The following is a 22089-nucleotide window of genomic DNA, read 5'->3' on the forward strand; positions in this document are numbered from 1 at the left end:
TTTCCTCAAAAATTTACTTTTTCATAGGAGAACTATTGAAATTGATTGAAGCTCATCTCATGCTGCTGAAACATGTTTTAGATACACAATCTTCATCAGGATGCTCAGTTTTTCTTGTAGACCTAGATTAATTTGATTACTGTAATATTTCACGTTCTGGATCTTACTAAAACAATTTACAGAAACCAAAAAGTGCTTGATATCGTTTATTGTTTCTGAGTTTTGTTACAAATTTCTTTATTATTTTAGATTATATTTTTAACGCGGCGTCTGGGTGGTCGTAGAAATCTTGTATCAGTCGCGAGGGTAGGTTTAAATCTGGGACTTGTTTGAATTTAACTACGACAACATTTTTAACTTAATGAAAATAAACGGGAGTCTGCACCTGCATTCATAGCAGAGGAAACACTAGAGAAAAAATTGAGTATCGTTTTGTGAAAAGTAGATTTCACTTGAATTGAGTTAATTCTGAGGAAAATTGATATCTTCAGTTTAAAATATGTATTTATATTAATATCAAAAAGCTCAAATTAGAGAAAATATCAACATGGGTGGCAACTTGTTTAGGAATGTATTATAAAGTTCAGATTAGATGTAGATACAGGATGGTGTTTATGAGTTATATTATTGTTATACCATGATATATCTTACTTATATCATAGTTACTATTTCATATACCATAGTTACAATACCAATACATGTATACAAAAGTTACAGTTTCATATACCATAGTTACTGTTCCATATTCCATAGTTACACTTCCATATACCATAGTTACAGTTTTATATACCATAGTTACAGTTTTATATACCATAGTTACAGTTTTATATACCATAGTTACAGTTTTATATTCCATAGTTCCTATATCATATTTGTCTGTTACATTACCAATATACCATAGTTACAGTACCATTTCTCATATTTAACTTGGTCATATCATTTCTTCAATTTTTTTTCTTTTGCATCCTTGTTTCCAAACTTAGTACCAAACTATAAGCTCTAATAAAAGTTTACATATAACAATAATAGAAAGGTAAAATATCATGTAACCCTCATAGTTCCAGATGTCTTTTATCATAGTCAAATATACTGTTTGATGTTAGGTAGTTACTCTTCAATATATCACAGTTACGAAACCCCGTATACCATAGTTACAAGTTGATATATCATAGTTACCAATAGATACATAACATATATCATATACACCCTGGGACATATGGCTTGTATTGCCCTCCGTCATAATTCTCTGCATCTGATTGCCCTTTTCATAGCGGAGAAGTCACGTCAGATTGAGTGCCATATGATAATAACGTTATTAAGACGTTGAGAATGAATTCTTGACATTGCTGGCCTCCGTGTTTTATAAATTCTAACGTCTAAAATAAATATGGCCCACAGCGGGAAATATATCAACAAGATATTTTTCAATATTTCCTTCAGGATAAAAACTGTCCAGATGTTTTGACATGGCCTCATCGTCTCGTTAGGAATTGAAAAATTTATTTGGAAAATGTTGCAATATTCTGGTGACCTTTGATAAAGAAGCGAGTCGCCAGATCAGGTTTATATTTTAATATTTATTTTCAATGTGGAGTTGATTTGGTTGGAGATAAATATTGGCTATTATTACTGACAAGATATGGAGTTTTACATCCCAAGTTTTATATCCTACTGTTCTGTATCTTATTGGACTAATGAAATGAAGTTTTATATCCTACTGTTCTGTATCTTATTGGACTAATGAAATGAAATAGAGTTTTATGCCCTACTGTTCTGTATCTTATTGGACTAATGAAATGAAATAGAGTTTTATATCCTACTGTTCTGTATCTTATTGGACTAATGAAATGAAATAGAGTTTTATATCCTACTGTTCTGTATCTTATTGGACTAATGAAATGAACTGTAGTTTTATATCCTACTGTTCTGTATCTTATTGGACTAATGAAATGAAATAGAGTTTTATATCCTACTGTTCTGTATCTTATTGGACTAATGAAATGAAATGAAGTTTTATATCCTACTGTTCTGTATCTTATTGGACTAATGAAATGAAATGAAGTTTTATATCCTACTGTTCTGTATCTTATTGGACTAATGAAATGAAATAGAGTTTTATACCCTTCTGTATCTTATTGGACTAATGAAATGGATCTTGATGTAAGAAACAGCCAAACAGCTATATATGTTTTCCTGTCTAATGTAAAAAGAAGAAAGTGAAAATAAAGGAATGATAAGACTAATAATATCAGTAAGATTTATAATAGAAGATTCAGAACTTGTGCCGAGAAAATAACAATTGTAATTTTATTCTGAAAACAGACGTTTTAAACAGGTGAAAAAACATACGAGTTGAAAAATTGGAAGAAAATTGAGAGAAGTTGATGGTAATCGCAACAGTTGTAGATAATTGGAATTTCAATTTTATTATTTTTTTAGATTTTAGCAGAACATCTGTAATATTATTTTCACTTTATTAAAAAAATCATATCATTTGAAATTAGGGTCATTTGTAAAAATTAAAAAAATAAAAAAACTGAATGTTTGTCATTTGTAAGTTTATATCTTTGATAAAAAAAACGTTAGCTCATGCTTCTAGAATACCTCACTGCTTAGTAACTTGATTTAATTATATTGATGAGGATTAAACATTTGATATGGTATCAAACTGTTCCCCTTTTATATTGTAAACCTAAATTGAAGATAATATTTGTATTGATGTATCAAAATAAGAATATCAGGAATCATGGAACTATTAAACGATTCCGTTCTCAAATACAAGAATATTATCATTGATATAGGAATAACCAACCAGCTAAATATTGAAATAATCTTTCAGCTAATGTTTTCAATCTTACCGTCATATTTATATAATAATAAAATGTTGGTTTTGGCGAAATCTTGACATTCTAGATATGATATATTATATTGTTTATAAACTACGACCGGTGAAAAATGTGATATTATAACTTCCAGTCCCTAGGAAGATTTGATTGTTTTCATATTATTATACTTTGTATCAAGTTGTATCTTTCTTACTCCTGGTTATCATTGGTAATATTAGATAATACATAGACAGGGTGGTGTGTTTATACTGATAGAAACACCCTAGACTGTTCCTGTCCCCTCCTCATCCCCTTCTTACCCTACAACCATTAAAACTAATTACTAGAATATTAGAATATAAAAGTTTGATTATCTCTATTAAAATAGTTTTATTTTTTATAAAAACATGTGAAATCTATTTTTATCAGTTAAATCTAAGAAACAATCAAATATAAAGTCTATATTCATATGATTTTACACGAAATCTTGCCAATTAATTTACACCTTCAACATTAATCATAACAATTTGGTTTAAAACGAAAAACAATGTCATCTGGGTTAAAGTGCTGATGATCTAGAATTGGCTAAATTTGCTTTTCAGCTTAAAATATATTATAAAGCAGGTTAAAAAAGAATATCCTCAAAACTCTTTGGGCAAAATAGTGCTAATAAACAGCCATAAATGAGAGAAAGGGACAATCCAATGAACAGAAATGACAAAATCATGCAAATAAACCAAAAGTTATGTTAGATCATAATATGACATCATCTGACCCAGTGTAAGAAAATACAAGTCAAGTTGCCCGGGTAATATTAAAATATCAACCTGAGTTTCTGATATAAACCATCTGATACTAGATAAAATATGAATACAGAGAAATATTAAAAGGTTAGGAATTGATATTAATATAGTGGGGGAAAGATATCAAACTTATTCAAAACAATATCAGAACCAAATCATCAGGATAAAACTGTTTCCACCAAGGCAACCAAATATGACACTTTCCCATTTCAATTGGGTTTTTCAAGGCTTGATATGCTTACCCTTCTGCTTCCATTGAGTTTATCAACTCAGCATCCCTTTCAGAGAGTCCTAATATATCACCATGAGGTTTAATTATTCAGATTTTTCTCTTCAACATCCCTTTCAGAGAGTTCAGATAGATTTATTTGGAATTTAGGTTTGTCAGAGAGTCCTGGTAATCTTCACCTTAAAATCTCAGTTATAATGTAATGTAAAAGTGCCGTGTAGTATTAAATCTCAGTTATAATGTTAAAGTGCCTGAAATATTAAATCTCAGTTATAATGTAAAAGTGCCGTGTAATATTAAATCTCAGTTATAATGTAAAAGTGCCGTGTAATATTAAATCTCAGTTGTAATGTAAAAGTGCCGTGTAATATTAAATCTCAGTTATAATGTAAAAGTGCCGTGTAATCTTAAATCTCAGTTATAATGTAAAAGTGCCGTGTAATATTAAATCTCAGTTATAATGTAAAAGTGCCTGAAATATTAAATCTCAGTTATAATGTAAAAGTGCCGTGTAATATTAAATCTCAGTTATAATGTAAAAGTGCCGTGTAATATTAAATCTCAGTTATAATGTAAAAGTGCGTGTAATATTAAATCTCAGTTGTAATGTAAAAGTGCCGTGTAATATTAAATCTCAGTTATAATGTTAAAGTGCCGCGTAATATTAAATCTCAGTTATAATGTAAAAGTGCCGTGTAATATTAAATCTCAGTTATAATGTAAAAGTGCTGTGTAATATTAAATATAACACATGGAAAATATGAGATATTATAAAACATCAGATCTTCATTAAAATATACCTCACATAAAAAACATGTCATTTTTAACCCAAATTCTTGAAAAACATAAACAAACGATTTCAATATCATGAAAATATTTCAAAAATTTTGAACAAAGCGTGAAAAATGCGTTAAAAAAATGAAATATAACAATTTGAGGAAACTCAAGTCGTGGAAGCAACACATGTGTGGTAAAATTGAGTAATATGGTATTGCACGTTGAGTTTACTATTTCTTTTTAACATTTTACAATAATACCAAAATATTAACTCCACTCTAAATCTACCCCACATTTTCAAAATAAATAATATGATTCTTTCATTTTACTCTATTATTTCTTTTAAATACAAAACTTAAATCATTTCCAAATCTTTTCAAAAAACATATTCTGCAATAGAAAACTTATTTCTTTAAAACCTAACCTAAAGCATATTGTCAAAAGTTTAAAGTATTTTTCTCAGATCATAGTTTCAAAAGGGTATAATAAACATGTTTTAGTTTTATGTAATTATTTTTAAAGTTGGGTCTAACTGGACTGAGAGAGAAAGAAGGCCACTGTGGAAACCAATTCCAAAGAAACAATGACTACTTTGTTTCTACGGACTAAATATAAAAAAAGACAAAAGCATTGAATGGATATATTCTTCACAGATTTAAAAATATATTCATTTAAAACATAATTTACCAAGCTTTTTTATTTTTCAATTTTCTAAATTTTGCCTTTAATATTTAATGGATGTTCTGTAAAGTCTCTAAATCATGTCCATGTCCAGCTTTGATACATCAATCTTTATCTTTGTATTTAAAATATTTTTCTTTCTGAAGATCAAATAGTGTAAAGAATGGTTATATTCTGGCTACAGGATGTTAAATATCAGTCCAACTAAAATATGTTAATAATATAGAATAATCGTTTAAAGATATCAACATCGTCCCAACGATAAATGATAAAGTTGCCGTTAAAAATAACAATGGCTGCTGGCGTGAAGTGATTCAGGAAACGAGAAATCAGACGTAGATATTGACAATGTCTTGACCCGACACCAAACTCTGTTTTTATTCTTTATTTATAATAACAACTTAATAATCTAGACTACCAGTCTGACCGACCGTAGTTGATCTAGTCTACCGATCTGACTGACCCTTGTTGATCTAGTCTACTGGTCTGACTGACCCTAGGTAATCTAGACTACCAGTCTGACTGACCCTTGTTGATCTAGACTACCAGTCTGACTGACCCTTGTTGATCTAACTACCGGTCTGACTGACCCTAGTTGAACTAGTCTACTGGTCTGAGTGACCCTAGGTAATCTAGACTACCAGTCTGACTGACCCTAGGTAATCTAGACTACCAGTCTGACTGACCCTTGTTGATCTAACTACCGGTCTGACTGACCCTTGTTGAACTAGTCTACTGGTCTGACTGACCCTTGTTGATCTAGACTACCAGTCTGACTGACCCTTGTTGAACTAGTCTACTGGTCTGAGTGATGCTAGTTTGCATACATCTGGGTGACCAATCCTATTTCTTTAACAGTTAATTTTTCAGTATGATCTTCATAACACCTTCCCTTCCTCAAATCATAAAATACTGAAATAATTTCTTCATTTCTTGTATTGATTCTACAATTTTCTATGATTTCTATCAAATGTGAACAAATAAAACACTATGAAACAATTTATGACAAATACACAAAATGTCCAAAATGTGGAATTCAGAGAAATCTTAGAATCCAGAAGTTATTACTTCACCATGTTGACTGTCATCCAAGTTAGGACAAATATTTAAATATCAAGATTTAGTCTTCAAACATCATCATTGATTTCCCTTCCTAAATTGTTTTTCTTCGATTTCCTCACAGGCTGATTCAGAAACTATCGTGTGATTTTTATTTATTTATATCTGTGTTTTTTATATTCAGAATATTATAACATCTTAATATTTTATACATAGTTTGAAATATCAGTGACAATATACCAGGAATATAACTTATTACAGACATTAGATTGAGCCTGGATGGGAACTTGAATTCAGCAGACACAATTCTATCCAATTCACCCACACCACCCTGTCCATCAGATGACCGAAAATATAAAACCAATAAGTGAAAACTGTTTATAAAATAAAATATGTTGATTTAGAGAAAGTTAGTATCATATTAACGTTGGTTAAATTATATTAACTATCGCGAATAATCATTCGACTTATTTGACTTCTGTTGACTTGTCAAATAATCAACGAGAACATTAATACAATATTCGGGCGTATTCATACACCGTTAAACCAACACACATCCCGAAGAGTAAATAGTCCGAGCAGTCAAAATCATATTGAGTCAAACAAATAATACAAAATTCTCCTTTTCACACAATTATTATTGTGTTTCCGTGTGTTAGTCTGTTTAGACAAGACATATAAATGTGGTTGTGTCAAACTCAAGGTTCTATTTTCTATACTAATATGACAAGTCTAAATTGTTTTTACATCAACTGATGATTATCATTCTGATTATATTTAAACAAGGGCAATAACTCTGTCATGATAAATATGAACATCAATATCAAATGAATGATATATTTCAGATCTTATAGATATCTTATCAAATATTGATCTAAAACTAACGAAAGTATATTTTGTTGTTTCAAAAGTAAGTAAATTTTCTTTAAAAGTTAAAGTTGGTGTAATATCCTTTTTATCCAAGCTAAAACTGACTAAATACTATGTTGGTGCCTTGGAGTAAGTAAACCCTGTCAGTCCCATTCATTAATTTGAGTCATTCAGTAATTTTACACGTGAAATTTAACGTAACCCAATATTTTATGAATGAGCTTCAACACAACCAGCCTCAATATGCAAATTTTTGATCCATTCATGGGTGAATTTTTGCGGTAATTTTTACAACTTTAACAATCATTAGGACATTTTGAACTTTTGACCAAAAGTTGAACAATATAAGTAAATAATTCAGACAGAATATAAGTGTATTTCAGGAGTTGAAGTTGTCATATCGTGTCCCCACCTTAGCTAAATAATTCAACACTTCTCACTGGAGTAAAATATAACAATATATCTCAATATAAACAACCAAACTCAACTAAAATGTCATATTTTAACTCAAATTTTATTCTAATTATAATCTCCCCACCCACGTGAATATTATTATAGCGATACTGATATAAACTTATAACAATTCAAATTACAAAGATTGAATCACAAGGGGACATAACTCATTGATATTCCTGACCACACTCCCTAAAAATAAATACCAAAATAAAACGATATTGTCTGTTTTCACTTGAAATATGAATTTATATTTGTGAGATTTCCTTTTTAGAATAAACACTTGCGCACACAATAGTTTCTATTTATAGCAACAATAGAATATATTAAATCATTATTTGCATGTCATTATACAGTTCATGATTACACAATTTCGATACAGTGCACCTTGTTATAAAGACCAACTGTCCTTAATAACAAGTCTGATTATATAAATAAGGTTGAAGTCTAAATGATACAATCCATATACTGTATAACCTTGTATAAAGACCATCTGTCCTTAATAACAAGTCTGATTATATAAATAAGGTTGAAGTCTAAATGATACAATCCATATACTGTATAACCTTGTATAAAGACCAACTGTCCTTAATAACAAGTCTGATTATATAAATAAGGTTGAAGTCTAAATGATACAATCCATATACTGTATAACCTTGTATAAAGACCAACTGTCCTTAATAACTAGGTTGATGTATATGAATGTGACTGAAGTCAATGATACAATTTGTATTTATTTATTAGCTTCTGGATAATATGATACGAGGCTTATTTCAAAATGGCTGAAGTTATATCAAATTTACTACACGAAATCATGTTATAAACGTGGTGAAATTTTGTCCACAGTCATAAAGAAACGTAGAATGAAAGGTTAAGACTAGGAATATTGGGTTTATTTTAGATTTATATTCTAATTTCTGTGTTTTTTATGGCGTCTGGTCGCTGTGATTGTCTGACTATTTCCTCTAAATAGAGATGTTGAATTTTTAACGTGTAATTTGGCCGAAAGATGGTGATTTAAATACCACTACCAGACGCTTGATCATTTTTCTTTACATCTTTATTTCTGGATATTACACGATATTATACCAACAGATTATCGTATTGCCTCATATTAAAATATATATTCACAACCTTGGGGAGAAAACAGATTTAAAGTCCTAACTAACAAAATGAACAAGTTTCTGAGACATATTATAGCTATATTAGAGTACAATAATATATATTTTTGAATGATCTAATAAACATTAAGAAATAAATTCCATAACAATATATCTTTTTAACTGATTTCAAAGCAATCAAATTTTCAAACATTTCATCTCAATATTGCAGTAAAATCATTCTAAATTCAGTCCACAGATAAATTGGAAAACAATATTCAGATCAAAAAGACTTTCTTTTTACAAAGATCAAACGTAGAGTAAAATTAACTTTATCTTTGTTTTAGCCTTACCACTGACCCCAACTGACCTCTGTAAATTCTCGGCTAATGATTATATGTTTGAATAATGAAAAGGAAAACGTTGAATAAGAATTAAATATAATAACTTAAGACACGAGTAAACTTTGACAACTGTTGAAGAAAGGATCAGAGAATGCTAGGAGTAATCAGTGGGGGATTATGGGTAGGTTTAATCTGCCTCATGGCAGACTGTATGGTTATTTTTAGCAAAATATTAGAGAGATCTAAATACAGTAAGCTAACCAACATCATGACTGTAAATTTTGACAGAAAAAACTCAGAAATTCAAAACCTACATTGTATATTGTATTCAGACCAACTTTATAAACTGTAAAATTTTCAAATTTCTAGTAATTATATTTTTAAAATTACATCTTAAAGTTGAAGAAATTTTAAAATGCTTAATCCTCATTGACTTTTTCGCACACAAATTTTGAAGGACAGTTTATAATTTCAGACCAACTGTGAGATTAACTTGAATATTGACCTCTCAATATTTCCCCCCGTATTCTTCTCGCGTCTGATCACATTTCTCTGTTTAGTTTGTGTATTTTAATAGTCCACACAGAACTGTTTATGTTGGTTCATAAATGACATTTCGTGTGGTTTGCACACCATGATTTTAACTCGTGTTTATTTAGGAACAATTTGAAATATTTTACTTTGAAAGTCAAAGTGTCTTTGATAGAAAGTCTGTCCAGTTATTAAGTGATGCTATTTATAGATTGATGTGTTATGTATGTGCATTTCATGTGTGTGGTATATCATTAAAATTTCATACACTATTTGTACAGGAGGGGGAATGCAATGTATCTGTATGTATAAATGAAATATTGAAATTTGAGGGAGAGGGGAGGGGGACAATGAAATGTTTAAATAAGAAGTGAAAAATGCAGGTGCATGCACACAAAAATAAAAAAAAACACATACCTGTTCCTCTCTGAGCGTAACCATCATCAGGGGGTATAGACAATAAATGAGGGGGTAGGATGCTTCCTCGTTGAACTGGGGTTTCTTTCGGGAGTGAGTTATATGTCATATTATTCATAGCAGCTAAACTGTTGATATATTTTCCCTCTGAAGGGTTCATAGAATCGGGTGAAGGTTTTTCACTCTCGCTTTTCACTAATTTGTCCTCGGTGAATATTTTGGAACTGAGATTAGAGTCTGAAATGGAGTCCACAACGGGAGAAGGTGGTTTTGATGTTTCGCTTTTCGTTTCACTTTTGGCATCTTCGTTATTTTGTTCGAGATCCTCGTCTCCTTCCTCTTCCTCTTCCTCATCTTCATCAGTCTTTGTAACGATTTGATTCTGTAACTGTTGAATCAACTGTAATTGAACTATTTGTTGTTGTTGAAGAGTAAACAGCGTAGCTTGTAATACAGCCATATCATTGGGCATTAGGTTATTGTTTTCAGCAAACTGGGCCACGGCAGCCTTAGTGCCAGACATAGGTTCCAGTTTCACATTGGATGTAGGTAAGATATTCGCCATGTTCGCCATATTGGCTAACGACATTAATTGAGGTAGTTGGGCGGCCATTGCAACTTTCGACTCGTCAGTTATTTTATTTTCTTTATCATCTTCTTTTAATTCATCTTCATCATCTGATAAATCCTCCATTTTGTTTTCGTGTGTGTAATCTCCGTTTAAATGAGCGTGGCGGGAAAATTCCTCTGGATATATGCCTTCATCTTCTTCGGGAGACAACTCTTCCTCACCATCACTGACACTCTGTGATCTGATTGGTTCACTGATATCACCGTTGGTTACACTACCATCAACAGAGTTCGAATCAAACATAATCCTCCGTCGTTTAGCGTTATTTATACATAGTTCTTTATGTTCCATATATTCATCGAGTTGCCAGAATTCATCATGGCAAAATTCACAGATATGAGGTTGAGTATCGCCAGTTGGAGACGGGATTGTCTCCTCTTCTTTCTCTATTGATTCTGAAAAATACAAACAGATGACTTTTAAATATATTTTACAGATTTTCAAACTGTGTTTAGTAACTTGGAGAAAAGCTACAAATGAAAACAGTGACCTATGAAATTGTTTTAATTTGTGCAGATTCTTCAAAAAATTGGGGAAATATTCCAGAATAATTGAAATGAAAACATTTAAAACTGATTATTTTATAATGTACTCAAAACAATATATAATATATTTTAATCTCCTGATTTCATCAAAATTACATTAAAAAACTAAAATCATTAAAAGTTTTACTGGTCCCAAGATAATTTCAACAATTCAAAAATTTTTAAAAATCTTTTTAAGAGTTAAATTTCTGTAAAACATTGTCTGCATTGAGAATAAATAATTTTTCGACACATCAGACGGACTAGAGAATTAAACTATCTTGGGAAATCAGAAATATTATATCATATTTGAAACACAAAAAACAGAACGTAGGGAGAAAAAATCATCAGGGGAGTCATTTAATGATGAAAAACACTTTTCCTAAACTCGCGAGTTTCTAGGTCTGTCTGCAACCGAAAGATTTATGCCCAAAAAACGTCAAAAATTTTCCAAAGCTGTCAATTTTATCTTTCTTTCAATTTGATTAATAGCTTTGATTTAATAATTCCAAATCACCGTGGAGACCAATATTCAATACTAAATATGGAGAATTTCAAAAACTTTTCATCTCAATAAAAAATGATTTATAATCGTTATTATTTCATATTTCATTTTTTAACGTCGCTGACGACACGCGAGACGCGGGCTGAGAGAAACAAACTCTCCTTCGAGACTCGTTACCCATTTGTACATAACTTTATTCAACATGACAAAAGATTTGATTACAAACGATACCATCCATAATTTATAATTCTCTTACAAATATTCTCCACAGTATGTTCAGGCTTTTTTCAAAAAGAGTAACTTGATGTTCTAGCCTAAAGGATTAGGAAAAGGACTTGATGACCTAGGCTGGGGATTAGGGAAAAGGCTTGATAATCTAATAAAAGCACATTTAAACATAAGCCACACTAGAGAATATAAGGGATATTGAAAGTCATCAAATGTCTCTGTAGGACTAAAAGTTGGCTGCCAGTCTAGAATGAAGTGTTCTAGAAGAGTGAATATACTCTGTCACTATCCAATAGACCAATATAATTCCAATTGTCAAAATAAGAACTAATTTTCTTTATTAAATCTGACTCATGTACAAGTTTTTCATTGACAAAATTTCCAATATCTAGAAACAATTTCAGTTCCTGCAATTGGCCTCGAGGTCTGACACAGTTCCTGACAATTGTTCAAGGATCAGCGAAGTCAATCAATAGGTCAAGGGTCAATGGTTTTGATTGATCAATATTATTAAATATGAATATACAATGACAATGATAAATACTGAGATAAAAGGAGAGAGAAAGATAACATGAGATGAATTGTGAACAGTAATTGGTGTTAATATTATATTATTTATAACCTAGTGTTTATATTCAACTCACTATATTAAATAATGTTTAGGACATTTCATATTTTAGCAAAGTTCTGTACTATAGAAATTAATTATAAATCAAGATTTTTAAAAGTTTTGGGGTTTTTTTGGTGTAGGATTGTTTCTAAAGAATGTTCAGAAGAAAACATTTCATGGTATATCAATGATATTACTGTGTATAACTATGGTATATCAATGATATTACCCTGTATAACTATGGTATATCATTGATATTGCCCTCTATAACTGTGGTATATCAATGATATTAACCTCTCTAACTATGAGTTATTGATGATATTGCCCCGAGGCCAAGTGTGTATTATTATTGTTGTAATATTGGTGAATTATCCGAATACAAAGAGATTAATTTGAATAACTAATCAGTTGGAATAATTCACTTTGATTCAAACATCAGGGTCAACTCCTAGCTCGTCATCGCGTTTCATCGACAACTTCAAGTGGATAGTGATAAATGCATCTCAATAATCTTCTAGCCTTTGTTTGAGAGTTGCCCAGTAGGCAGAAATATCTTGACAAGAAACAGTCTTTATAAAAAGTGAGAGAAAGAAAGATGAATTATTATTGAGCTTGACTAATCATTTCATCAAATACAGAAAAAAAACACAAATTGATGATGAAATTATTGAATTGTAACAAAATAAAAATGAGTTATAAATATTTGATAATAACTGAGAAACTCGCCAGAGAATACTTCTGACATTAAAATATTATTTATAAAAACAATACACTTGTAAATATTATTTATAATTGTTTTAATATGTTGTTTTTATTGATGTACAGTAATTTTATATTAAACTATCATCTGCAAAAATATTGGCCAAAAATAGTCACAGGAGTAGACATTTTCATTCATTGTTATACAATGATATACAATCTTGTACATGTTAGTAAAATGTTGTACAATATTGTATAGTGTTGTACAGTATTCTACCATGTTGTAAAGTGTTGTAGATTGGTCTATGTAATGTTTCACAATGATCTACTATGTTGTACAATGTTGTACAATGTTGTAACAGGTTGTACAATATTGCACAGTATTCTACTATGTTGTAAAGTGTTGTACATTGGTCTATAATGTTCTACAATGATATACTATGTTGTACAATAAAGCAGTGATCTACAGTGTTGTACAATGTATGAATATGATGTAAAATACTAGTAATAATTCACCATCATGAGTTTGTATCTGTATCTAAATGATAATTATATTCCATTACTTCCTATCCCTAGTCTGTGATGAACCTTTATGATAAAATTATAGAAATTTATTAATTTTCCTCGATAATGAAATGTGTTTTTATCAGAATTATTATAAAGGTATCAAAAGGAATATTTTGTATAAAAATGAATCGTTCTGATTATTAACATTAAGTGATATTTTCAAATGATTTGATCTAAGAATTGATAACATTTATAAATCGTTTTTCTCTTTGATTTTGTCCGATTTCAACTGATTCATATACAAATGCAGGGAAATTAAAAATTTATTGTAATAATGACAAGTACCTGACATTTCTGATGAAATGACAAATTAGTAATTTGCTGATCAGTTGATTGTAAAATGTTAGGATAATCAATGATAGAACCAGGTTGTACAACCTACCAGTAATTACCATTATTAAACTTTATTCTTACAATAATTTCTAATTCAAATATTATATTATTATTCTTGATCTATAGTGATTTTAATATTTATATTATATACTCTCACTTTTACACCAGTATAAATTAATCAAAAAAAATATCAGTTTCTTTTCCCCTACTTTCAGCCCTGCCCCAAAACCTATTCCTTGCTCCAGCATCTAACAAACCCTTCCCCCCTCTCACCCTTACCCTCCCTCAATCCAGCTTTCAGTAGCTAATAATAACTAAATTGTTTCTATTGTTATCCACTAATAAAAGATGATTAACGAACTTGGGTCAGGATTCTCGTTAATTTTGACGTTCATTCTGACCTTTCTTTTAGTCTCTATTCTCCAGAGACCTCATACAAACTGTCATTGTTCAATCTTGGATATCAGGTCTCTTTCTATTCTAGATGTTCTGTTGGTAGTATATCAAGTTTTAAACTTACCTAACACTCAAATAATTCATGTTTATTCTATATAAAATGAAATGAATGGAGTATTACATCCTACTATTATGGATTTCAGGTTTTTTGCTATCATTAGTACTTAGGTTTACTATTTCTGCACCTGATTTGGCTAGTGAGGACGGGCAACGCCATGCAGTGTGTAATGAGTGAAATTTTGAAGCACTGCATACTATCTATAAGATATTCTACATCCACCTAAAAAAATTCTATTATTCAGAAGGAATATTTCTGTGTTTGTGTTTACGTATTTATAATATACTGAACAATAGAGTTGTTGACAAGACGTTGTTTACAAGTATAATTTGTTTACTGATCTCTATTAAGAAGATCAACAATAATTCATCTATTTGTTTATGTTATTAATATATTGTTTATTTGTTATTATCCCTGATTACAACATTGTAACACATAGTAACAACTTCTGATTATAAAATGAAACTGAGTTTTAATTCCTACTGTTTTGTTGTTGTGTAATTAAGAGTGTTAATGTTATCATACAGCTAGGAAAATGTAGGTTGAATGAAGAGGTTGAGGGTAGAAATTCTTAGTAACAAAAATAATTCATTTTGAATTGAAATAAAGCTTTCTTAAGGTGATAAAATTATAAACGAAAGACAAAAGAATGAAGAAATCTTGACTCATTAAACAGTGGAAAGAAACACGTCGAAAATTTGAAGAATAAAATATTAATTACAGGGAAATTTCATCTCGTCTTTTCTTATACAGCTCTTAATTAACAACGAACTTTTACTCTGTCTTCTAACCTCTTCACATACCATATTAAACTCTATTTCATCTCTAATCATAATTTTCACGACAAATTATTCGCTGACCCTAGAAAATCTCCAGCCAAACACTTAGATCATCTCTTCAAACTATAATTTCATTTCTCTACCGTAGTTACTCTAATAATACAGTTATTTCTTAGTGAAGAAGAGCTAGAATTGTTAATGTAATGGTATATTTTTTATCATATAGATATTACATGTTGTTTTTTTTTGTGCAAGAACTAATAACTAATAATTAATAACTTTTAAATTCCAATATCTCAAGTTGTAACATTTTTTTCTAGCTATACATCTTTACCTTAGTCATTCCAATACGCTGTTTGAATGGGACTCTTAGTTATAATGAGACAGCTATCACGTCAGAGCGGTATTAACAGAGGAAGTACGGTAATAATGTCAGAACTGGATTCAGTCAAGCTAAGAATTAGATCAGTGTTGGCAACACTTCACGACAGTCCAAGTCACACTGTATAGTCCACATCATACCTAATCAAATTACAAGCCGATTATCATCCAATAAATTCAATCAGAATATCGCGACCCTTTCACCACCATCGTGTTAACATCGATATTATTATATCTCTACAAGTTATAGCCATAATTATTTTCTTTATTCTATAATTAACTTTAACTCTGACCCTTGACCTCCAGCTGTCATCTTCAAATCGTCAAGCAACTCGACTAAATATAGAAATTCACTGATACGCCTATTAGCACTGGCAATCAGAGAAAGATCAATGCCAAGAGAATGTGGCTGGATTTTATTGGGTCCATTGGGTTCCAGGTCCTTAAAGTTAAAACATTCCGCTGATGAAATTGTAAAACATCAACACAATAATCAATAACATTGTTGAAATCAGTATAAAAAATGATTTTAAAAACTTGATATTCAATATAAAATGATGAGAGACTGAGTTCAGATTGAAAAGTTTTTAAAATAAAACAAGAATGTGTCTGTGATATTAAAGATAAAATCTGTGAAAACAATCAACAGCACTGTGACACTTTTACATTGTCAATATTACTATTTTTACAATTTCATATCTTTTACCAAAAAAATCACAAAATTTCTACCAAAGTCAACAGATATTGTTGAAAAGTCCACATGATATTTGTTCTGTATTTTTTAAATATGAATTTGACCACGTTTTATTGTTGATTGTCCTGAAATCTCTCTCTCATTTTTATCATTTCTTAAATTATTTTTATAAAATGTTTGATCTTGAATAAAAAATTAAAATTTGCATGGTCCACATCAATATGATTGTTAAAAATTGTCAAATATTGTCAAGTCTGAAGCAATTTTAAGGTATGAGAAATTGTCACTAGACGTGAAATGAGAATATAACTCATAATAAAACAAAAAGCACTGGCCAAGGTCTGAAGAAATGTATAGTCAAGTCTGAGATGCGCTAACTATCAAGACAGCTTCAGATCCACAAAACAGAGTTAGATATAGGACTGAGGTCAAGCATTTCTGATATTGAATCCTGATCAGGACAAAAAGTTAGAATGTTGCTCTCAGAGTAAAGGAGGTGAAAACACAGCAATTTCTCAAGACAAAAGCTAAATGCCACAGCCGGTGTATTTGAAATTAATTTCTAATATCAACTAATCACCTCCACCAGGTTGTTTATGATAATGTAATTAAGAATATCAATTAACCAGCTAATTAATAGATTAATTAAAAATTATAAGTTTATAAGATAAGATAATATAGTCATATCAAATTTAAATTGTTTTATATATAGATATACGTGACAGAGAAATAAAAACTCTGAATTTTATCAAGTCTGGTTACAATTCTAATACCTTCAGTTTTATAATAATCGAATATCAAAATATCTTAAATATACAGTGAGACAATTAATTCCATGTTCAAATCTAAATTATTAGATTCTGAAACTTAAATTTTGATCAGAATGGCTAGTGATGCAGGACTTTCTTTTACTTCTATTTCATCTTATATATCTGAGTCACTCAAAAACTCTTTCAGAGAGTTCACATAGCTAATAATGATTATTTGGTATTCAAGATTCAGAGATTGTAATATTCAAATTATCAAGAAATTTATTTCAAAGTTAAATAAACTAAATTATAATTTATGAATATAATTATTGCTGTGTATTAAAATAACTAACATATAGAAATTATTAATGATTATTAGAATGTTAGCCATCTGGTGTGATTAGACATCAGGTCAACCAAACAACCATCACCAGAACTCACTGAAATCCTGTTAGGCATTACACAGTGTTCATAGGGCGTTAATAACACTAGAGTGTTCACACAGTGTTATTAATAGTTTAATGAAGCAGAAATGATCGGCTTGTTTTAAACCTGGGCTGTGGGAATACAGACAGAAGACGATGAAAACAAACTCAAATCAAGAAATTAAAACTTTTCTCAGTTGAAGACTGGTTACAGACAACTTGAGACTTCAAACATGATTATATTACTAACTTATCAAGCCAATTTTGAATCTAAAACCACAATCTATAAACTGACAATTATTATTACAGCTCAATGCTTTTCAACATCCTATGAAGACTCACAAAATTCTGTCATTTCCAGGTTCAGTTGTGGTACAATCAGAGCATGTAGAGTAGATTTCAGAGATGTCATTTTTATTAATAGTCAAACAAGATTGGTAAAATAATATAAGTATATAGAATGAGAGTGAAGTAGATTTAACTCCAAAAAAGGTAAATCACACCTAAAAGCCACAAGTGGAATGTCATAATATAAAATTGATGAGACAATAAACCTCAATCTAATGGATAACACCTGGATTAAACTAGGTCAGTAAAATTAAGATGTCTAATTATTTATCTTGACAATGAAATATTGTATTAATAATTATTAGAAATAACGAACGTGGGAAAACCTGGGTAAATATGAAAAATAAAAACGGGTTTAGTTTGTTAGAGAGAGAATAATGACAAGTAGTAGTTTTGGATCAAAATGACAGAGAGATATTTCACCAGATAATTTCTAGATTGTTTCTCACTATTGTTTTAAACAATGACTCATTTTCTTTGCAAGTTTAAATTATCACTTCTCTTTCTTCAAATGATGTCTCTATTATTATTATTATATGATGTGATGCCCAAATAAGTTCATTGAAGTGCTGTTGAATTTAGGTTGTTAAAAAACCAAGTCACAGAGCAGTATTTTCTCAAGTTTAAATTACTACTCCAATTCTTCAATTAATGTTATTATTAATTTATATGATGCCCAAATAAGTTCATGTTATTAGTTGTGGACGTCACTGAATTTCACACCGAGTTGACAAACAAGTAGTAAGCAATAAGTCGTTTTTTTCTTGTCCTCCAAAATTAACTTCCTACTGACTCATACTGACCAGTGTTTCAGAGAGATATCATCATTCTTCTTCAACCCTTCCCCCCCCCCCCCCCCCCACCATCTATCTAACAAGTATTCAGAGAGAGTAAGCATGATATAAGTACAATCCTTCAAAACCATGTCCATGATGCCATCTACCAGCATCAAACAACCCACCTCTTAAAGAGTATCCATATCTACCAGCATCAAACAACCCACCTCTTAACGAGTATCCATATTTACCAGCATCAAACAACCCACCTCCCAACTTCTAACAGGTATATCTATAGCAAGGTGAGAGGTCTGGCAGGGAAAAACACATTCCCATGTCATGTTAGTATTGACCTTATTAAAGGCAGGTTGTAGAAGGTGTTAAACAGATAACCCTAACAGACCCTCGACAAATAAAACATGAAAGTGTACATATTGAAAGGTGAATAAAATATAAAATGGTAGAAATTTGAAAATAAACAGAATCAAGCATTTTGACAGTTCTGATGTTTTCTGAATGTTTTTTATGTTAATTAACATTTTAAATAGAACTGGTGATATTTGATAGAAGATTGAATAGAGAATATTCTTCTCCTGTTCAAGGAGTTGCTATATCTCACTAGATTCCTGATGGAAATTAATCTGTATACTTATTATAGATATACCACTTTAATATTATTAGCTATTTTCAACCAGGGAGATATTATTAGCTGTCTTTATAAGACTATTGTTGATTTAAATAAAGATTGTAAGAACAAGGAATGCTAGGGGTGGGGCAGTAACTTTGAGCAAGGAAGGAGTTGGTCATTAAGTTTTAGGTCTGTAAATCTTGTGTCAAGGAATGAGGTGGCCACATCTTGAAGGGGGGCGTATTAAAAATATCAGCTCAAAAACCAAAATCAACAAATTAAAATTCCATTCCATCCTCAAAACTAGAATTAAGAATTCAATCAAGAAATAAACAAGTAAAATATGATCCAGAAAGAATTAAAATGATAAGAAATTGGATACAGAAATCAGAAACACAATCGCAAAATGATTTAACTCGTTAAAATGTTAATTAACGAGAAAGGAGAAGAAAATTTGATAAAATAGACAAATATTATGTTTGAAATAATCCAGATTTCATTTTAAACAATTTTCTGACATTTTGAAGAAACAAACAGCTGAACTATTTACCTCCCAAAACGATTTTCACCATTTTACTCTTTTCACTTTTAATTTCTTACTTTTGATGTGTCAAGAACAAAAGGCAAACAGCAGAAAAAATACCTCGAAACAAACTGAATATTTCTAATAAAATAAGGAATTTGATAGAAAAACTTACAGGAATATTTATAGACTTAGAAAAGATAAGACAACAAAAATATAAAAAATATATAAAATTTTTATTGGTGAAATAAAATGATACGATTGCACTTAATTTTTGATACAACTCGATATTGAGAATATGTTTTTTGGACAATTTATATACCACAGTTCCTCATTATAAACATATTTAAACCTATCAATAAAGTATGAGACATTACCAGCTGCAACCATTGCCTAATATCACAGGAAATACTCTGCCCATTCAAGTACAGTTTTACAGAATTAAACAATTTTCCAACAGTTTAGACATCTGACCAATCCTATATATTACAACTGTTTTACAATTTTACTACAAATTTTGTCTGTTCTAGACTGTATATTTCCTATATTTCAGACCACACACTTTAAAAAACTGTACAGAGTTCCACCAACCAGACCAAACCAAACTAGACGTAGACAAGAGTAGATATTTTACAACTCTCTAGTTTATTCTTCTATTTTAAAAACCAATTTGATTCATGACAACGTTCCAAATAACACGTGCAGCGAAGAAATATATTTTATAATTGTTTAAAATATCTAGTTTTATCTCAAAATATCAAATTTCTAGCAAATTTCTCTCCAAAACTCTGGCACCTATCAAAATTGGCACTTTTCATAAAATTTAAGATTTAAAAATTTCTTTATGTATCCTGTGGTAAAGGTTTCAAAATTTATGAGTTTTATGATTTTTCACATCTGTCTCGAGAATTTGATATTTTTTTTATAAAATTTAGGGGAAGAATCAAATGATATAAAATTAGTCAGATTTATATTTTTCAAACAGTTGTGGTAGAAATCAAGAAAGATAGGGGTGATATGAAAGTTTTGTTGGAATATTAGATTTATACAGATCATTGTTACTTGTTGATATTGTAAAAACACAGCAAATAAAATCAGACAAGATAACTTAAAATCATTGAGGATAACATTAATATTTCCAAAACTAATATGTTAAAACTGGACTCGTTCACTCGTTCCTGAATTCTTACTTCAAGGATGTTGTTTTTGACAGCATCCATGCCGTGAGGGGTGGAGACCGCGTAAGAGAGAAGGATCGATTTTGAGGGTCAGACTTAAACCGAAAAAAAACTAAAATTGGGACAAACTAGAATTCTGAATAATATATTTAAATCAATGAGTGCCAAAGTTTACAGGATGTTTGTAGAAAGTAAAATTAATACATATATATATATATAGCTAGACCCACGAATACATCAGTGAAAAATATAAACACAAAACCTTGAAACTTGTCCAAATAATATATAAACTTCACATTATTATATAGAGACATTGTCTAGGTTGAATTATACTAGAGTCATTATTCCATCCTACATATTCATCATTTTATCTTATACGTTCTACAGACGTTCTTCTAATGTAATAATATACACCTCCGAGTACTGCCCTCTACAATATTCTTAATGATAAATAGCAATATTTCATTGACCTTCCACATCTTTTCTCTAAACTATTTATAATCCTATTTTTCACCTGATTTAAAGAATACCTGATGAAGTTGAATAAAGACATATGAATATAAGAAATAAAGATATACTGGTATATATGATATTGTAATGCCCTGTTATTTTAATATTATATTATATCTCTAGTCTATATTATTAAATTGTTTAATATCTTCCACATTTCTTACAACTTATATATCTTTATTTACATGATTAATTTACTATTTTATTATACATGTTACTAGGCCTACACTTTAATTTACCAATTTCCTCTCTGACTTTATAACTGAAAAACTATTAGAATGAGGCTGTCTATACAGATCAACAGATAGCGGAGCTTGATTCAGAAAGGGAGGGAGGTATGGGGATCCCATGGGCACTTGTCAAAGAATTAAAAAATGCACCCAGCAGATAAAAAGGTT

At 30.1% G+C, this 22089-nt stretch overlaps 1 protein-coding gene across 1 annotated transcript; it reads right to left on the minus strand.

Moving 5' to 3' along the window:
• Positions 1–7833: 7833 nt before the first annotated feature.
• Positions 7834–20052, minus strand: LOTGIDRAFT_171141 (hypothetical protein; the record flags this gene model as incomplete). The annotated part of the gene is made up of 3 exons (XM_009047322.1): positions 7834–7889; positions 10090–11115; positions 20031–20052. The coding sequence occupies 3 exons, from the start codon at positions 20050–20052 to the stop codon at positions 7834–7836; spliced, it is 1104 nt and encodes a 367-aa protein (XP_009045570.1).
• Positions 20053–22089: the final 2037 nt, after the last annotated feature.

This window comes from Lottia gigantea (genome assembly GCF_000327385.1).
Source record: "Lottia gigantea unplaced genomic scaffold LOTGIsca_110, whole genome shotgun sequence".
In the NCBI taxonomy this organism is placed as follows: Eukaryota; Metazoa; Mollusca; class Gastropoda; family Lottiidae; genus Lottia; species Lottia gigantea.